Below are 19,825 nucleotides of genomic sequence, written 5' to 3'. Positions count from 1 at the left end.
CATTACCTTACTCAGTTTCATTAAATAACATCTCTTAGTTCACATCCGCTGTGCTGTATTTGTACTTAGATTCCACAGTATTTCTTCTATCAGGTGTTTCTCCAACTAAAAACCCCATTTCCTCGTTCCCCTTAGGGAGCGCTGACCTAACTGCCGGTGCTCCCCGGAGCCCCTGCTAACTCCGCAGACCCATTTGTCAACGCTGACCCTGAAACCCTCCCCTCTCTCCCGCTTTCCATCCGTCTTCCTTTTCCTTCCCCATTCTCCCGTGCTCTTCTATGGGGGCTATTTTTAAACCCCACCCCACATGTCTTCTCTGTGCAGCCGCGTTTGTCGTCCCAAATTGACCACGGAAACGGTCGACAAGGTGGACAGAAACACAAAGGGCGAGATAGGGCAGTAAAAATGAAGACACGGCAGAGAAGGCCGGACTTAAATGAAGAATGATTGTGCACAAGTTGAAGATAGAGTGGTGCCACTTTAATGAAAAGGGTAAAAAAAAACTACCCAGGTGTTCTATAAAGGAGTATAGAAAATACCATGTAAAAAAAAGAAACCATTTGTGTGGTAAAGCCATTATTGGCTGATAATGTTATACTTTTGTTAGTTTCATTAGTTACACTCAAGCATAGCTGTGAATTTAGTTTTTAATTTAATTAAATTATTTATTTTTGACATTTTTACCATCATTTACACTTCCTATAATGAGACAAGATGGGTGATGTCATGCCCAAGGACAACATGCAGAACGATTTGGGAAAGATATCAATGCAATTTGCATGCAAAGTTTAAATTATTTTTTTTCTATTTTCTAATGGCGTCCATTAAAGTTGAAATTTTGATTCAACTGCGATTAATCTCGCCACCTAAGAGGGAAATTTATTATGGTTGTGCTACTTGCTTGACCTTACTACCATGGACCACTGGAATACCCATATATGCTCAGCCATATGTTCTAATCCTGTTTTTTGATGCAGTCCAATGGCAGTCATAACTGCATAATATTGAATAAAACAGAACATTTTGCTCCGTTTACAGAGAAGACAGTGAACTTTGTCCCAAGTCTTTCATTTTTATTGCCAAAGCAAAAGCAAAACAATGCAATTTCCTCGTTATACAAGTCTGTTATTCATTCACAAATGCCCCTTCACCTCACGCCTCCAAATGACAGATACGAGGGTCAGTTCGTCCTGTATTAAGGCTGCAAACAGTAATTACAGTACACATGTGGGACTTAATGGAAAATCTGCAAAGCTTTGCCGGCCAGAAAACGTTATCGGTAATAACCTCACACCGTCCACTTAATTAAAGCTTGCTTCTCTTAAAAACCTCTTCTCTGCGGGCTCCATGCTCTATCTTTAACCAGCTTATTTGTTCTTGTTCTTTGTGCTCCTTATTCCAAGGAGAAAGCTGTTGAGTCATTGTCCCAGCTCTGTCTCTTCCCCTCTATCCTCTGAAGTCAGCCGAATGCCGTAACCTCACGATCTCCCAAGCCCTGGTCGTGCAAAGTCGGTTACAGTACATGATGAGACACGACACTTTAAGGGCTACAGATGAAGGCCCTTGCTAGTTAGAAGAGCCCAGAGATCTGAGTGAAGCGAGTTACAAACGACTTGGGAATGGCATAATCGTGCTCGCAAGAAAAGGCGATGTGTATTGAAGCCAACACAAGTAGGGCAATTGATGGAGTACATCCGAGACTTGTGGATTGGCTTTGCAAATGACCTATCTCACAAACGTTGGACACACAAAGCGCTTTACGCAAATAAAGATACAAATTATCCGTCTAAATTTAGCCATGACAGAGTGCTTGTTCTAATTGAGCAAACAAGAACAATTCTTGCTGCTTTATTTTGAGCAATTTGTATTTTTGCAAGATATTTTTGAGATGCAGAAGACCAGACTTCAGAACAATATGACAAGTGACATAATGTTAAAGACTTTGTGATTATTTATTATATATTATTATATTTATTGTAAGTGTCACGTTTGACATGATGACGGCATTTTTAGTTGCAGCAATGCTACGACCCACATAGTGTTTATGTGATCAGTCCAGGACTATCAACCCAACAGTTTAGTTTAGACTACTACGTTTAATTTTAATTCATATCCTCATGCTGACTTTTGAGCCTATAATCATTTGTTTTTTTATATTAAGAACTAGCTTGTTTCCTTTAACCCACTCGTGCAGCAGGTCAAGCTCTAGATAAAACGGAGGTAATTTTATTGCATAATAAACAGTCGAGTCGTCAGCATAAATTGACATTGACGCTTCTTCCGCAATTAAAGGTAAGTCATTAATAAATACAGAGAACAAAAGAGGTCCTAAACAGACTCCTTGTGGAAGTCTGCATTCTAAACTTTTGCTGTCACATGAATAATCATTGTAGAAAACTCTGGAGTTCTGTGTCGGTGTAATCCCTCATTCGTCCAGGCGTGTTCCATAGTAGAAAAAGCTTCAGTTGTAGTCATCTGGACTCTGGAGTTTGCAAAAATAGACGTTTCGACTCTCATCCAAGAGTCATTGTCAATAACAGAATTTAGGTGCAATGCAGTGAAGAAAGCTGTAAAGAACGTTACATAGGTGAGACGAAACAGCCTCTACACAAGAGGCTTTATCAGCACAGAAGAAATACAAGTTCAGGACCTCAGAGTGCCGTGCATCTCCATCTTGAAGCCTCTAATCACTCGTTTGAAGACGGTGAGGTGAAGGTTTTAAGCAGGGAGAAAAGATGGTTTGAAAGAGGAGTCAAGGAAGCTATTTTTGTTAAAAAAGAAAGACCTTCTTTAAACAGAAATGGAGGGCTAAGGTTTAATCTTCCTGTTATTTATATTGGGTTACTGAACCCCTGGAAAGTTAGAGGACATTCAGATGCTAATCAGGTACTCAGGGTGGTTGAGCCAGGGTCTCACAAAGACAAAGAGGATTCTAATAGCCCATTAAGATTCTGAATAGGCTAGCTCGGTAGATACAAGGGGGGAGTTTCTGTTGAAACAAACAACTCTTTCTACTTCAGGAAGGCTCCTCCCAATGGGCGGGTCTTACCACAGAACAGTATTAATATCGGAGTTCTCGACCTAAATTCTTTTATTGACAATGACTCTTGGATGAGAGTCGAAACGTCTATTTTTGCAAACTGAGTCCAGATGACTACAACTGAAGCTTTTTCTACTCTGGAGTTCTGTGGGAGAGAGAACTTTGCATTAGTGCTACAGCAGAAGTGGTAAAACCGTAGCTTCTCAGTTTCTCTATTAAAATCTGATGATCTATTACATCGACACACCAACTAATTCAGAATTGTCCATACTTCTGAGCCATCCGTCTGTCATTTGCATCAGAGTGTGCCTTCCTTTAGGCATGCTGAAACTTCAATATTACATTCCACTGAGTCTTAAGAGTGTTTTATCATATTATATAATCAAAAGCTGTATTAAGCCTTTTCCATCATATCAAAATAGTAGACATTTTAGTATCGTGATAACTCGGGAACTCTCCACCGAGGGAAAGTTAGGCTTAGACAATCTGTCTGATTATTTGGCACTTCATGTGTACTCTGTTATATTCTTTGATGTAACGCTGCCTGACAGAACATGTATCCATCTCCTGAGAATAATAAAAACATCACTGCTACCAGCTTTGATCTAAACCGGCGTAACTTTGAAGAAACATGTCTCTTTAGTATTTTTAAGTGGCTATACATCCAAAAACGTCCCTGAGAGTTACTTAAACACTGAGCAGTACAGCTTTGACTTTAGGCGAACGTCACATACAAGTACTGGCTAAGAGCTTTCATGACATGGCTTCAAAGTCCGTGGTTTTCGGACACGCGAAGGCTCATCTTATACACGACAAGTCCTGTTAAGTCACCTTCTCGTGTCGATGCGACCACGCCGCTGTGTCCCGTTAAAGTTCTAGCCGCGAAAAGTGCTAGCTACATGGAACAAACCGAACGACTGATAAAACATAAATAACGCCATTTTCTTGAAAGCCCCCATTGTGCTTGTCACACAGGAACGCTCTTGCAACTCATCCCCTTCTCATCCCATCCATTCTTGTGCTCGCTAGGCCACTTCGGAACAATTAAGGTTGGCTTCATGCTCCACGGGTCTTGCCATGGTAAAGGGGGGAGGCGAGCAAAACAGGGAAGAAGAGGCTAGTTGGAGAGTTATTTAATTCATGTCACTCGCTAGCTGCATATCTGCGTTCCCTGTCTTTTAGCACAGCTCACTGACCCCCAACATGGCGCGGCGCTGGCTTATAGGGCTTCTTTTTAATGGATGTTGGAGATGCTTCGCTAAAAGGGGCCGAGAAATGCATGGCAGCCGAGAGTCAAGAGAGATTGTTTCATGCATGGTAAAAGATGCAAGGAGAAACAACGACACCGCACCATTGTGGCAAATGCAGAATCAAAGCACTAAATGCAAGAGGTGGAAGGTTTGTTACTTGCATGAAAAATGTACAATGGGTGAAAGTTGCAGCTGTTGCCAATTCCTTTCGACACAGTTTGGAATTGGAGGAGAGATCTGTGCCTTCAATCTTCAAACAGTGAAAAGAAGAGAAGGGAAGGAGAAAACGCCGAGAAAGATGGACTTTTGAGATTAGATGCAGATCAGAAGAAGTATGGAACACAATCAGAAAAGACCCTCTTCTTTAAGGATTGAAGAAGAGGGTGGGGCAGGAGTGAAATTAGAGACGCACTAATACTTAAAATGACTACTTAGTACGTACAATTGGAGAGAAAAAAATTGGATGATGGATTTATTCTCGAACCACAAAGCAATTCATTTTTTGAAAATGTATGATCATGATTATTAGATTCTATCCTGTTAAATTTTAGTTTCAATGTAGTGCAGGTATTTGTTTTTTGGTTAAAAGTTAGACAAATAATATCAGAGTTTTTTTTGCCTTTTTTCTCTATTTAATAAAAGCAGCTATATGTGAGTACAACTTAGATTAAATGTAGAGTAGTAATATGTAATATGTTGCATCATTTCTGGCTATTTCTGCAGCAGAGTTTTATTGTGTAAGAGGAAGGAACAGGATGCTTTAGTTATTCACCTTTTGGCACATTTTCCAGGGCTCGGCTCTTCAGTTATATTGGTAGGGAACACCGTTCACTAAGTGGACAGCAAGGGAAAAGTCTCACTGCTAAAATATGCTATTAAGTAGATTGATTTGTGTAAAATGTCCAATGTTCATGTGCTCAAACAAGTCAACAATGCACCAATTCACTGGCGGCCTGAAAACAACTTTTTAGTCTGTGTAAAACATATTTTCTCTCGAGGTCGGCAGCCCTATGTGAACTAATGCAAGATGAAGGAGGCTTAGGAGGGAGCTGGCTCCGGAATAGGGTGAATAAACAGTGGAATCATGGCATTGTAAACAGCAGAACTTCGAAAACTTTGACTGTAGTTTCAGAAGGCTGTTGAATTCTATATTTTCAACATGATGACAGGCATTTATTTGTTTAGTCATTTAACACATGACACGAGAATGTCGACAGTTTGTTGCACTATTGACAAGCAAGGGAGGATCAGATGATTTTGCATTGTTGAATTGTATTTTATTCAAACTTTAAACAGGAAAGATCCATTGAGATTGAGATCTCTTTTCTCTGTTATGATTCAACATTAGAATGAGAGAAAAGGTTAAGTGGGTGGGACATATTCTTCACTCATGGTTAAAAATGGGTGCAAGTACTTTAACACAGTGGTTTGGTTCTCAACCTGGAGGTCATGTAATCATTTCAGTGAATCCTCAGATGACACGCTTCAAACACTGTCGTAAAAGGATATTAGCATTGGTTGGGATGCCAAATTAATTTACAAAGACCTAAATAGTGAAAATAAAATCAAACATTACTCATAAGACAACTTTATAATTTTGAGGGTGCCTATTTTTTGTGTAGAGGTCGCCAATGCCAAAGGTTGTTATTATGGGGGTCACAAATGAAAAAGGTTGACAACCACTGCTTTAAAATTAATGTTAAATTTATTTAGCCAGTTTTGGAAGTGATTCAGTGAAAATTAATATGTTAAACAAGCTTTACTTGCCTTCTAAGCTATAGTCATTTTAAAATGGCTTACGTGCCTGCCCCCTACAGTACATAACAGCGTGGTGGGTTTTGATTAAAATTCATAGAACATGTTCATGGGAAGGAAGGGGCCATACCAATAATCCCACAGCTATAATATCAGGAGAGGCAAGGCTTGGATCAATAAACCTGATCTCATCATTAATAATAAAGTTCTAACACTGTGTCTATGCTATATTGATGGGATGGTTGAGTATTCCTCCTATAAGCACAGAAATAAATGTCTGTCAGGTTAAGAGTTCATGATAACAACCATCCTCTTTTTCCTTCTTATGTGCCAAATAACCTGTTACATTTTGTGCTTACATTACATATAGTATTTAGTTTCTATTACAAAAAAGGCATTTATGGCACCAATAACGACAAGATTTATTCAAACTAGAGATTATGTCATCACAATTTATATTTAAATGAGAATGTAAATTAAACTTGACTGAGATTTTTGAATACAATTTACTGGAATTAGTTGTCACTTCATTTCAGACACTTCATAATCCAACAACATTTAACAGCGTTAGATGTATTCACTTGTAGTGCTTCAGCAGCTAAAACAGTGGATCCATGAAAGTTTTAAAACCCTTTTGGCTTGTAACAAATGTGGCAGCTTTTTCAGATAACTTATTATGGCTTTCGATTCCAAGCTCTATACCATCAGAGAAATGTTGTTAACCTCTTTTTGCATGTGTACATATTTTAAGCTTCTCTTGAAAACACTATGCAAATCGAACTGTTAAACTCTTGTTTCAGTGAAATAACACGACCGGAGACAGTGAAACTTTAGATTTTCCATTTCTTTCCATCTGCATATCGTCTACAGTAGATGTGATTGACATGGCCTGGCCAAAGATTCTTCCAGTTAATACGTATCTGTCACTCTTAATGATGCGGTCTGCTCCGTGGTCTCAGCATTAGCATGCAGCAAGCTCCTGCAGCCTAAAGCCATGTGATTTAATCAGAACATTTCAGAACACTCCCAACATGAGAAAGGAAGAGACTTTGAAGACATTGACTTGTACTGCGTTGATGCAACGGGTAAAGACAGATCGGCACATGTAACTTCATATATGCGACATTAATATATTATTAGTACACAATTCACTGTGTGGCAATAGTTGTGTAGTCATTCTGATCACAAAATAAATGTACGTGTCATTAAAGGGCCTGTACCAGACTTTTATTTCTTCTAGTTAACGAAAAGTTCACAAAAAGTTCACGCCTTTTCCTCCACATTGTTGAAGCCATTTAAGAACTAAAAAGAGACTTAATGATATTGCATATATATTTGTAGGATATAACCAAAAAGAAGCTAGTGACACATCATTTTAATCATTCAAAGACATAGGATGGGAACCATGTAGAAACAACTCTAGCCACTAGGCCAGACAATTGTTTCTCTGTCATTGGTTCAACATCAGAGTTAGACAGAACTTAGGGAAACGGGCTAACCGCTCTTTCGGAAACATGCTCTTCACTCAGTTCAATTTCGAGTACAGGCCCTTTAATCAACTACACGTGCCAAGAACAAGACATGTGTTCACTATGCAGATGGTACGTGAGCAATACTCAGCATTACACATAAAATGACCAAGCCGATCCAAGTCTTCTGTATTTCAGTAACAATGCAATGCAGGAACAACAACGCAACAATATAATGCTGCTTATGTACATGTATTAGTAATGATACTCACAAGGCAACGTGTTGATATTTGCAGAGGTGGAAAGTACGTCTTCAAATTTGGGAAATGTAAAATAACTTTGCAGAAGTAGAAGCAGCAGTAACAGTTCAGACCATAAAACAGTTACTCAAAAATGTTATTCCAGATTTGTACTTTGGTACGTCTGTTTATTGATAGTACTTTAAACATCCTTGGATATATTTTCCACTTCAGAATATCAGTAAAAAGAATGGCTTGAATGTTATTGGATCAGCTCTCGGCGTGAGTGGACCTACAAACCAACCATTGGATCAGCTACAATAGCAAACACAACTCCACCGAAGCCAAGACCATCTGTTACAGACCTTCAGCCTAAGCTTTTGTCAATTTATCTGAAATGGGAAAAGATAGCGTGGACTTTTCAGGTCATAACTTCTATCCTTCAAGTAGATTTTATTACCGAAAGAGATGTTTACAGCGCCTGACCCAGCCTCACTACCTGTCGTCAGGGGCTACAGTTAAAAGCACTCTTCCTTTGCTTTATGTGTGCGTGAGTGCTGGATCAGGATAAACTGCTGCAGGTCATGTGGCTCAGGTTCTCATGAGCGGTAAACCGACAGGAATAGAAAAAAGGGGTGGCCAATAGATCAGAAAGATATTTTGTGAACTGCATCAGAAAATATGAAGAAAAAAATTCCAACCAGTTAAGATAAGATGGAATTTATTAGGTGATTTTAATCATATTTCCTAGGGTAAACATTTACAGCAAATTTACCTCTGTCCAAAACCTTTTTAAGTCGCAATGTAGCATAAAAGTGACTTTGTATATTACTATGTAGTTAACCTACTGTACACATAGGGTGAGTTTTCTTCAGGTGGGTTTCTTCAGCCAGTATTTGATAGTTGTCTTTCTATTGAGGCTGAAAACTGTTATTTGCTGATATCAAGATTCAAAAACCTTGGATGGTTTGATTGTTGAAGTTTTTTACCCAGCATGCCTTGCTTCACAGCTGATACCAGTTGAATTGATTGTGTGAACAGAGAAATCAACTTAAGAACGCCAACAGACCAGAATCTTGTGTGGACAAACAGTAGTCCAGTGGATACATCCTATGATTCCTGGTTTAAGACCATTTAAGACGCACTTCTGCATTGCACAGTATATACTTATACTATATGGAATGTTACTCACTAGTAACCTGTAACCTCATGCCCTAAAGACAAACTAGGAACAGCACATGGGCACAGAGATAGGGGCAGCATAAAAACATTTGTACTAAATACATGTATTTATTTTTCAACACAAACCAAAAATTCAATGTGAGTATTGAATTATCTCTTTATTCTATTTTTATCATTTATTGTTATGTACCCAATAACAACAGTAAGATAAATGTACATAAAAGATTTGTATTGTTTCATAAGATCTGACTATGCAGCAGAAATACAATCTTTCAATACTTGAAAATAGATGCCATAACGGAAAGTCAAACTGACGTGAGAAATGAAGAGAGCGCTTCTCGAGAGATAACGCTTGCTTTCCCACATATTCATTCAAATTGATTCCCTTTTGAGAGGCAAGAGGCCAATTCCTTCATCTGCAAGACAGAAGCATCTATCCACTATCTTGACTTGCACACACACACACACACACACTTGTTGTCTGACACTTTCTGCTCAGAAACAAAATAGAGAAGCGGTGCAGCTAACAAGTAAAGTGTTACCATGGGAATATTTGACAACATCCCAGTGATGTCATTATCACAGTCTGGTGGCGGCGCACCCACTCAGCCAATTATACCTCAGATACAAACTGGGGCACGTATTCAAGACACATGAATATAACTGAGGTATATTTCCACCAGGCCGACCCGAGAGGCTTTGTTAGACCGGGGAAATAAGAGAATGAAAAATGCAATCTCCAAAAAGTGGAATAAAAGGATTGTTTCCAGTCAGCATGTTTTGCATTAGTAAGTTTTGCGCTTGGAGAAAGTTGACTTTCCTCAAGACATCAGTGCCAACACAAAGAGCACTGTTTAAATGTAATCATTAATAAACACTAAAAGACAAACTCCTTTTTCATAATTTTCTCTGGAAATGCATTACATAATGAACTTTTCAAATGCACTAAGCAAGTAAATCAATAGTAATGTTAGTACACAAACTAAATTCAACAGTTGTAAACCCAAAACTGAAATCCGCGAGCATTTCTCCAGTAAATAGGCTCTATACTAATTACTGTGTATGATTAAGCCTGTTGTGCTCATTTTGCAGTTAACCAAAAGCACTACAGTCCCAAATGCAAGGAACATTAATGCGACTTACGAAACTACTACTGTCAACTGCATTTTTGTCATGTTTTGAAGCGGCAGCATGATTCAAGCCGGGCGTATTTACTTGTATGTCGTAATTGGATAAATTCTACGTAGCCCCCCCCCACGACTCTCTCGGCTGTGTGATTTGCTGTTTGACACGAGCGGCAGCAGTAAACAGCACCAGTGGATGTGTGAGTGAAATTACAGTGCTGCAGGGGAGACAACGACACATAGATGAATAATGTCTTTTGATCACGCACCCTCTCCCAAACACACACGTTTGAGTTTACTACATTCAAACTGGCAGATACATGCGGAGCTGACGTCGACTCGGGCTGAACGGAAACAATTAAAGAATAACTTTGGATGCCTCTGCACGGACTGGCACGTGTCATTGCGGATCAATAGATTACATCATTTGTTTCACGTGTGCGTTCTGCAGTTGGGACATCGTGACGTAATGAATGAGAAGGAAACATCACAGTTACAGACACAGGTCAATGGCGTTGGTGCACAGACAAAACGAGACAGCCAAAGGTCAGGCTGCTGAGGATGGGAAGTCAACGTCATAATATGTAGTCTTTAAGATTTATACAGAGCTAGTTCTGATCAGGACCAAACTAAATCTGCCTAAATCCTGCCATTTCTTTTGTATTGATAACTGGTCAGATAAATATGTAGTTGAGGCTATAGCTGATAAGATTTTGAGACTCTTTTTCTAAAAACAGCGTCCAGATGACTTCGACCCTGAATGTGTTTAATGACCACCGTGTCCATTAGGGTTGTCCATAAGATATTCAATATATATTCAATATTCAATATTCAATTTCAGTTTTCAAATCAGGTTTACATTTAGTAAGAAGAGTATGAACAACTGAAGACTGAAATATAAACTGCTAAATTAACATCAGGAATCACATGTCAAGACGTTGTTCATGTTTATAAAGGCTTCTAAGGAATTGCAGGATTTTTCATGATATTTTTTCAATTGTAATCTAAATGACTGCAGAAATAATTTAGATTCAAATTGCTAATTTCTATTCTATTGTGATTAATTGTGCAGCTCTTATGTAAATGTTTGCCAGAGCGCAAAGTATTTTCATTATCAACATCTCAGTCAAACATTATATGTCTAATGACTAAATCATCTAAAATCCATCAAATCTGAACAATTTGCCCATTTAGTTGAAAATGATGTCTACAACAATTGCAATCAGAAACTTGCACGCCCCACCTACTCGTTGCCATGGAGATTTTGAATTTGAGATAGATGGCCTACATTAAATATCATATTGTGGAACATTCAGGAGACAAGAAAGTACCAGACTCATCACCAGAAAAGTGACATAATGCACCTTTAATCCTTTGTAAAGATCCTGCCCTGATCGTCTGTACTTCCAAAGGCAGAAGTGCACATGAGGAAACTATGGATTTTAATTGTACATTTACATTTTCTCTTTTGGAGGAGGTTATGAAAAGACTTACCAACCCAAGTGCATCAAACAGCATTTATTAATGTGTTGTTTTTGGGAGGAAGTTGAGGAGGGGGTGACGGAGGACTGGAGCAGAAATCTCCAGCTCATAAAGCAAATGAAGTTTACGTGCTTCACCGAGCAGTAGACAAGATCCATTAATTTGTTTGATTTTGTGAATAATTAATTGCTCAGCGTGTTTGTCATTTCCTAAAAAGATATATGCGGGATAGAATTTGGGAGAGGCCTGTTTGGAGCGTGGTGAAACTGGCAGCACAATATCTCTGCCCTGTCACCGCAAAAGGAAACATGAAACGGCATCGCCACGGCTTCCGACCTCGTGAACGTTTTGTTTTATTCAGAGGCAAAGTGTTTGTTTTACTTTTCAAAGCAGAGCGGCGAGAGATGTTTCCCTTTTCTGCGGTTCACACATCTTGAACATGCAGACTATGATCAGGTTTTGCACTGTACTGTTAATTGAATGTTAATCAAGATCGACGTTCAGTCATTTGTGATCATCAATGTTAAGTTTGGGTGTTTGAATCAAGGTCTACAGACAATCCAATGTCGGGAAAAGCATTTGGAGCAGAATGCACACATTGGGGGAAGAAATTTGACAGCTTTCAATGAGTAAAAGTCTATACATGATATATATTCAGGAAACTCAAAACTATTTGCATTTGTTTTAAACATTGTGATTTGTTTGTAAAATCGCCCAGCTCTGATTAAATTGATAGGCACACAAAAAAGGCCCCAGCTAAATAAAATGCTACATTTAAATTGCTCGTCAATGTTATTATAATAAACTTTCTCACTATGTTGTTTGTGTCTTTTTGTCACATTTTGATCATTTTAGCTTTTAAATTACCTTCTGTTGGTATTGTGTTTACAATACCCATGCTGCAAATTTGTCATAACAAATGGTGTCATTTCACACATTCGCTGGCATAGCACATGAGCAAAGTAATCCATCTGAAAATGCAGGTGCCGAAGAAGAATGTTTTCCAATTAAAACATTAAGTTAGAAAATGGGTCCCGTGGGTCGGGTTTGGGCCAAGAAATTATCATTTTAATGCAGGGTGGGCTGGGGCCGGTTATAAAACGCTGATTATGGTATATTGTGATATCGCACCTGTATCTTTGTGTAGTCTTCACTGTCCCCACTTTCCATGCTCTCTCTGTGTGACTGTGAGAAAAACAGATTATGTGGTGCGTGACGGGCAGGGGCGGGTCAGGATCAAAATAATAACTGCAAGATTGAAAGTAGAGAAACATCCTAATGAAGACAACTGCAGTGCTGAAATGATTAGTATTATAAGGTGTATGGAGTTTAAAAACACGGGGGAGCAGTTGATTGCCACTAAATGATGTCGGAGTTTGAAACCGTAATCCAGCTATTGAGGTGGTGACTGCCTAAATGTGCAAGATCTAATTCTCTTTTTCTAACAACCTTTAAACTTGGTTAAAAGCTCAAAGGCGATGTAGTATAATAGCGTGTAATATGGGAGCTTGATAGAACACCGTGTGAAAAGAGTTAGTGACCAACATGATCCCGCCGCCGTTATTGACTCGGGAGGAAGTCGATAACCATTTAGCGTGAGAATTACATGAAGCCAATCAACAAGCTCGAGCCGTCTCACTTTCGAACAGGTGCGATGGAGAAAGCGCTTTGGCAAGTTGGCCAAGTGTAGAAGAAAGAAGTTAGCAAGAAAATGAGAAAACGCAATGAGCTGAGGCCAAATAACCCCAAATAAGGTTTTTTTCCCCTTCCTTTTCTTTGACGCAGTGAATTTTTTTAAGCTGCCAGGGTGGTACCTCGGAGCTGGATTGCTTAGAATGCAGCAGAAGGAAGACATTTCTTTTCCTTAATCAATAATGCATTCTTTTCAATACAGTCGAGTGATGCATTATTCAACAAAGCCATCGAGATGTATGGAAGGGGGCACCGACGCCGGGAGATGCACCAACATTTATCTAATTAACAAGCAAAGCATAAAAGACAGTGTGATGGATGGAGATAAATGGGTGGAAAGGGGCAGCGTCATAAACTGAAAACAGGCTAAGAATAAGCAGGCAACCCTGTCGTGTGCGCAGTCTACGGGGTGGATACAACGCTAGGGAGATTTAGCCCTCAATATGACAGCGCAAAAGTCTATTCAGAGCACGCCACGCCATCAAAGCGTGCACAGTGCGAAGGCGTGAACAGAACAGACAAACGCGCCCAGGGTCTTACAAGGCATAATCATCGGAGGCAAGCTTCTTCTTATGGCGCGCATAGAGATTAGTTCACAAAATCTACATAGAACAAGTTGGCGCGCGAGCACGGCACATCAGAGCAGGGGAGTCGCTCTAAACCTGGACCTGCCGAGGGTGAAGGGGAGATGGTGGAACTTAAAGAAGTGTAAAAGGAGGGGAGACATAAAGGCGAGCGTAATCCTTGTTTTAAGTGGAGAACTGCGCCGCTTGCCAAAGAGGCGGTTTAACTCTGTGGCGCATTATCACGGTTTAGAGAGTGAGTGTAAACGTGACCTCAAGTCGAAGAGTGTTGTTAAGTTTGAACAAATAAACTGTGGACAAGACTAAGAATGCAAAGAAAAACAAGATGGTGAACCAAGCCGGGCTTAATATATGCAGTGTTTATGTGGCCCCCATTTGTCTGATTTTGTCCATCCTTAGTCTATACACAAGCAGAACTACACATAAAATATCTAAATTATTCAAGAAAGACAGCTTATAGTTCAAAGAAGAACTGACTTTAAAGGCCTTTGTTTGATTGTAACTTTGCTGGGTTACTATGAACGCCATTTATATTTATGCAGTGTATTGTGAATGCAGATAATTGATGAAAAATCTTCTTTTTCATTTTCTAAGCATTTTTTTGAGTAATATAACTAATAGAGAAGCTAGACACTATTTTTTATGCAATCAGGCCCATTGTTTGCAACTATCTCAGACATTGTTTCTGTGTCGTGATGCAACAACCAAGAGGTGAGCGGGGTTAAAACAAATTGACTAAAATATTTTCCTGACTCGTGACTCAAAATCAAGTTTTTTAGTTCAGTATCTGTATTCTAAAAATGTTGCCTGTCCTTCCATCGTCTTGGCAGAAATCTATAGGAAACAGTGCGGTTTGTAGGACTTGAAGTGCACGCTTGACGTACAACACAGATGCATCTCATACAGACAGACTGTGCTGTCAGTCAAAAGGACTATATATTGCAATTGCTTTCCACCGACAATACATGTCTAACTGTAACCACCTTCACTATAGCTTAAAATATGTTCAAAGGAAAAACAAGTCTGATTATAATTGCCTTGTTTGTTACCTGCCGAGGGACAACAGATGGAAATCAATGTCTTAGTTATATTCCGGTATATTTAGACTGTAATTCCAGTTGATTATTAATATCCAATCTTATCAGATGAATTAATTAAGCACACAATCACTCAAAACTATTTAGGCTGATTAAGATGTCCACAAGCAATACAAATTTGTAGCTATATGCACTAATCCAATATGTAAAGCAGTCACAGACACACAGAAACACACACACACACACACAGACACACACACAGACACACACACACACACACACACAGAAACACACAGACACACACACACACACAGACACACACAGACACACACACACACACAGACACACACACACACACACACACAGACACACAGACACACACAGAAACACACACACACACACACACAGACACACACACACACACACACACACACAGACACACAGACACACACAGAAACACACACACACACACACACAGACACACACACAGACACACACACAGACACACACACACAGACATACACAGACACACAGACACACACACACACAGAAACACACACACACAGACACACACAGACACACACAGACACACACACAGACACACACACAAATCATATGTGAGGTGCAAATATTGAGAACAAAATAGTGAAACGCATACTATTTTTATATCCGCAGCCTGAGTGATTGGCGCTGGTACTTAATAATGAAACAACAAAAAACAACATTCTAATCCAACATTTACCCACCAAAAATAACCCGATCTTACCTGCTTTGTTCTGAATCTAAAGACGTGTGCCGTGTCTGTAACTGTGTGTGTTCGGTCTGTATCCCATGGCCCTGCAGCCAAAACATTAGCAGTCAAATTGTAAGTCTCTCGGCTCAGATGTGATGTGAAGAGCTCGGAGACTGCTGTTTCAATGACACTCTCCAGCAGGTGCCAATCAGGATACTCCCTCATTCCTCGGCTCGGTAGCCTCTACTCCGGTCAAACGCCCAGATTATCGCCCCCCTCTTCCAGTCTGGCCCCTCCCTACACTCCTTCGTATGTTCTTTCCAGCAATCTTTCTTAACTCTCGCTCGGAATCGATAAATCATTACTGCAGCAACAATTCTTTAATAACTGCAAACAAACAACAGTTTCATAGTTTCAACACGACCCTACACAGGACCCTACACGGGGAAATCTTCCAGAATCTACTGTTTACAAAAGCGACACTATTTTTGTGAGGCAATTGGGTTCTTTACTCTAGAGAAAGTAGGCTATGTGTAAGTCTATTGCAAAACAATGGCGATGAATAAACCACACCTCTTGCAGCTGACCCGATTTCCTTTGCTTACATAAAAGGGCTTAGTAAAGACACACGGATGCTATATGTAGCTTCTTAAGGATGCTTAAATGCTTACCCTGCTTTTTTAAAGTTATAAATATCACAATGTAAGTGTGCCATTGTGTCGCAAATTCAAAGTGCCATTTATGTTGCCTGTATTCACAGCCAAAGTTGATTGGCAGGCGAATGGTATTGCCCGTTCAAATGTGAGAACCAGAGGGGAGACTCCGCAGCACCTGGTGTGAGGGAATCCTGCACAAAGTGTTCCAGAAAACCACCTACGTCTCCCTCTTTCTCACACCTCTCCCTTAGGCCATCTCTTGTATGCAAATGGTTGTGAAATTCCATCTCCGAACACCTCCCCTGCAGCTTGCGCGCTCTGTAACGCCTCACCGACAAGGCATACACTGATATGTGCGAGATACAGCGGAACGTCCGCGCTTCCTTTCAATCTGCGGGCGTGATAACAGTGGATCTTTGGAATTTGTAGAAGGGAGCGTCGGCCAAAAGCGATCAAGGCTGACAGGTTAGTGTGTGCTTTGTGTTCCCGTCTGTTTACAGGTTTGTGGTTGAGCACAGATGGTACGCCAGAGTTTCGGGCAGCTCTCCTAAAACCAACAAATTACACTCTGTACAGTCATGCAACACTCATACTGGTACAAGCCCAACCGGTTCAAAGCCAAAACACCAGCCAGTCAACCATTCAGTGTCGGTTGCCTAGTGTTTTTTTATTTTTATTTAGCCTTACCTTTTCGGCCATGATCATAGAAGACCCTCCGTGGATGCCCAGGATTGGAATGAGCGTCTGCGAGGAAATAAAATCCAAAATCTGAGCCACAGCCTCCTGATCCGTGCCATCTCCGAAGATTACGCCGTGGATCTTAGTCCCGGACATCAGGTCGCACATGTGAGTGATGATGCTTTTCGGATCAGTTTCGTTCACCAGCAAAGTCACCACGTTCACGTCGATGGGGTCCTCTTTGCTCCACAACGCCCGGATGTCGCGGTCGGAGATGTAGCGGGTGCGTCCGAGGATTACGGCAATGTTCAAAACGGGCACTTTTTCCGAGCCCGATCGCTTCTGGGCGCCCGCCGGGTGGGCCATGACGAGTAGGACCACCAGGATGGCCCAGCATAGTAGTAGGATCCTGCAATAGCCCCTTCTGCTCCTCCTCTTGCCTCGGCTGGTGCTGTGGGACATCGCGCCGGACCACTTCATCCCCTGCGGAAAGATGGGTTTGAAACGACGGAATGGTATCAGATGAAAAGGGTGAGATCGGGGAGGTGAGGCGTGGGGTTTGAAGTGTGGACAAGATGGTGAAAGGAGAAACAGGAGAAATAAATTGTTAATGCGACGCTCTTTTGGTACAAGCGTTCAAAGCACACTTCCCTTCTTTTCTCTGCGGAGGTATTAAGCACACATAAACCTGGTGCGGTGGGAGATGGCCTTGAGAGGAAGCAGCAGAGGTGTGGCAGCTGAGGAAGAGATGACTAAACAGCCTGCTGAATCATTGGTCACTATTCAAGAGATGCCATTTGTATAGAAAGGGAAGGTGGAAAGTAACCAACTCTTGTTTTTGTCACTGGCAAAAGCTGGTTAGAATCAGGCCGAATCTGGGAGAAATGTGTCATAACATGTTCTAATAGGGAAGGGTTTGAAAATGTTCTGCTTCTCAGGGGGTAAATGTGGGCATAAAACTTTCACAACTGCTGCTCGTTCTTCTTCTGGTTCTCTCGCACAAGTTACAGTATAAGCCTTTTCTGTGTGGAATTTGCATTATCTTGTTTTTGTTTTGCAAGTATTACAGTTTCCCCCACCACTACACAAAATACTGTTAACATGTACAAGGATGCCAGGGCCAGAATGATGCAAATAAATCAATTCTGAATCACTGTGGGACTTTCTTAGTTACATACATTTTCGAAAAAGATATGATGCAGACAAAATAATTGAAACCCCCGAAGTACAACTGCTTCAGTCAGCTTAGAGAGGCATTCTCACGTCCCCACAGCTACAGAGCGCACGCACTGAGCAGATCATTGGGAGTCCTGGGGGTAAGTTAGATGGGAGTTACATAAAGACTACAAAGAAACGCAGGACTATTATTAGCTTGAAATGCCAGACAGAGTTCTCCTGTGTTTTAAAAAGTGCCACCGCAGACTTCGGACAGTGTAAATGAGTGTTGGAGAGGCACAAAGACAAACAATAGCAGTAAAGAAAAACTTTACTTAAATTATGTAATTGGGAAATAATTTGACAGTATATTAAATTAAATTAAAGGTTAAAGCAGTTATTGGGATGTCCAGATCCGATACTGGTATTGCTATTGACTTGGATCGGAATGAGGGACTAGATTGGGTCGATACAAGTGAATAGCGTCCTCACCTCCTCCACAAGCAGCTGTCACTGCTAATGCTAACACTAAAGCTCTGAGCAGCAGAAACAGTGACTGAGTCTACGCAGCTGAAACATTTTTAATGACAGATATCTTTATTTTTTACCTCTGCGATATCTTCACAGGGCCTCAAGAAGTTTGGTTTTCACATCCAAACTTTTGTCATATCGGCTGCTGAGTAGGAGTAAATGCGCCATTGACTTGTTTACGTGCATATTAAATAGACATGGGCCCTCCTCTTACACGCCTCAAACAGGCCTAAATATCATGGTGGAAAACACGTGACCACACAGGGCTAATTCTGAAACATAACAAAATGTCTCACAATGCGTGCAATGTTCTGAAGCTGTGGCGAGTTTAAAATATTATTTGTTTTATATGGGTAATAATTCAATTAAACAAGAGCATTGTGTTTTTTCTTGTCATTAAAGGAAAATAAATCCTCCTCCAAAAATATGACTATCACATGCATTTCCGTGCATGTTTGGAGCTTTAGTTGGAGTTCATACAATAAATCAAGACCACATGTAGACAGAATATTACATTTCCCTGTATTACTAAACTAATTACAACCACGCCTGATTTGCTAATTGAGACTATTTAGATTCCCACAATGGCCTTTTTCCTGGAGCTGGAACAGTAAGACTGATAGCCGTTCTCTAGAGGAGCGTGAAATGCATGTGACAGTGTCTTGGCTCTGGAGCGTAGTGTAGGTGTGCGGCATTCAGCATGAGCAAAATCACAAGGGCATGAAACATATGGTCACATCATGTACCCATGTGCACTCAACGATTTATGCCTCCACCCCCCCTTGTTTGTTTGCATCTACATTAGGCCTGTTGTTGTTGCATGACTGACTTCCAGATGCCCTCGTCTATCATGGCTCTAGATGCCCGGATCGTACCATCGTAGAAAACTTATCTCATGTCTGCCTATTAATAAGACAATTAGATTAGCAACTTATGTTTTAATTAAGATTCTCAAGTCCACATTTTAAACAAGAACAGTACAATAGAAAGCATGAAAAAACATATATGAAAACTTATTTAAAACTTAATGCAGACAAGCAGGCGGACCCTCCACATTAAAAGTTATTTATTGCACCAAAACTCAAGAATTGCTAGACTAATCCAAGAATAAATGCATTTCATAATAGGTTTTAATTGTTGCGGTCTAAAGTACAAGGTTAGCATTTTAAATTGTTTTATTTTACAAGTTGTTTGGAGAGGATAATAAGTTGAATAATT

The 19,825-nt window shown here is 40.3% G+C and overlaps 1 protein-coding gene across 2 annotated transcripts in view; it reads right to left on the bottom strand.

The window, feature by feature from the left end:
- Nucleotides 1–19,825, bottom strand: part of grin2aa (glutamate receptor, ionotropic, N-methyl D-aspartate 2A, a) — a 203,492-nt gene that overhangs the window by 176,982 nt on the left and 6,685 nt on the right. For both annotated transcript variants that reach the window (XM_072442601.1, XM_072442600.1), the window contains exon 2: nucleotides 16,931–17,404. In XM_072442601.1, coding sequence (XP_072298702.1) covers nucleotides 16,931–17,401 — 471 coding nt within the window. In that variant the 5' untranslated portion in view covers nucleotides 17,402–17,404. The remainder of the gene's footprint in view (nucleotides 1–16,930; nucleotides 17,405–19,825) is intronic.

This window comes from Eucyclogobius newberryi, unplaced genomic scaffold, assembly GCF_026437365.1.
Source record: "Eucyclogobius newberryi isolate DKJ021-1_F unplaced genomic scaffold, fEucNew1.0.hap1 SCAF_13, whole genome shotgun sequence".
Taxonomy (NCBI): domain Eukaryota; kingdom Metazoa; phylum Chordata; class Actinopteri; order Gobiiformes; family Gobiidae; genus Eucyclogobius; species Eucyclogobius newberryi.
This window is presented reverse-complemented; position numbering and strand designations above follow the sequence as displayed.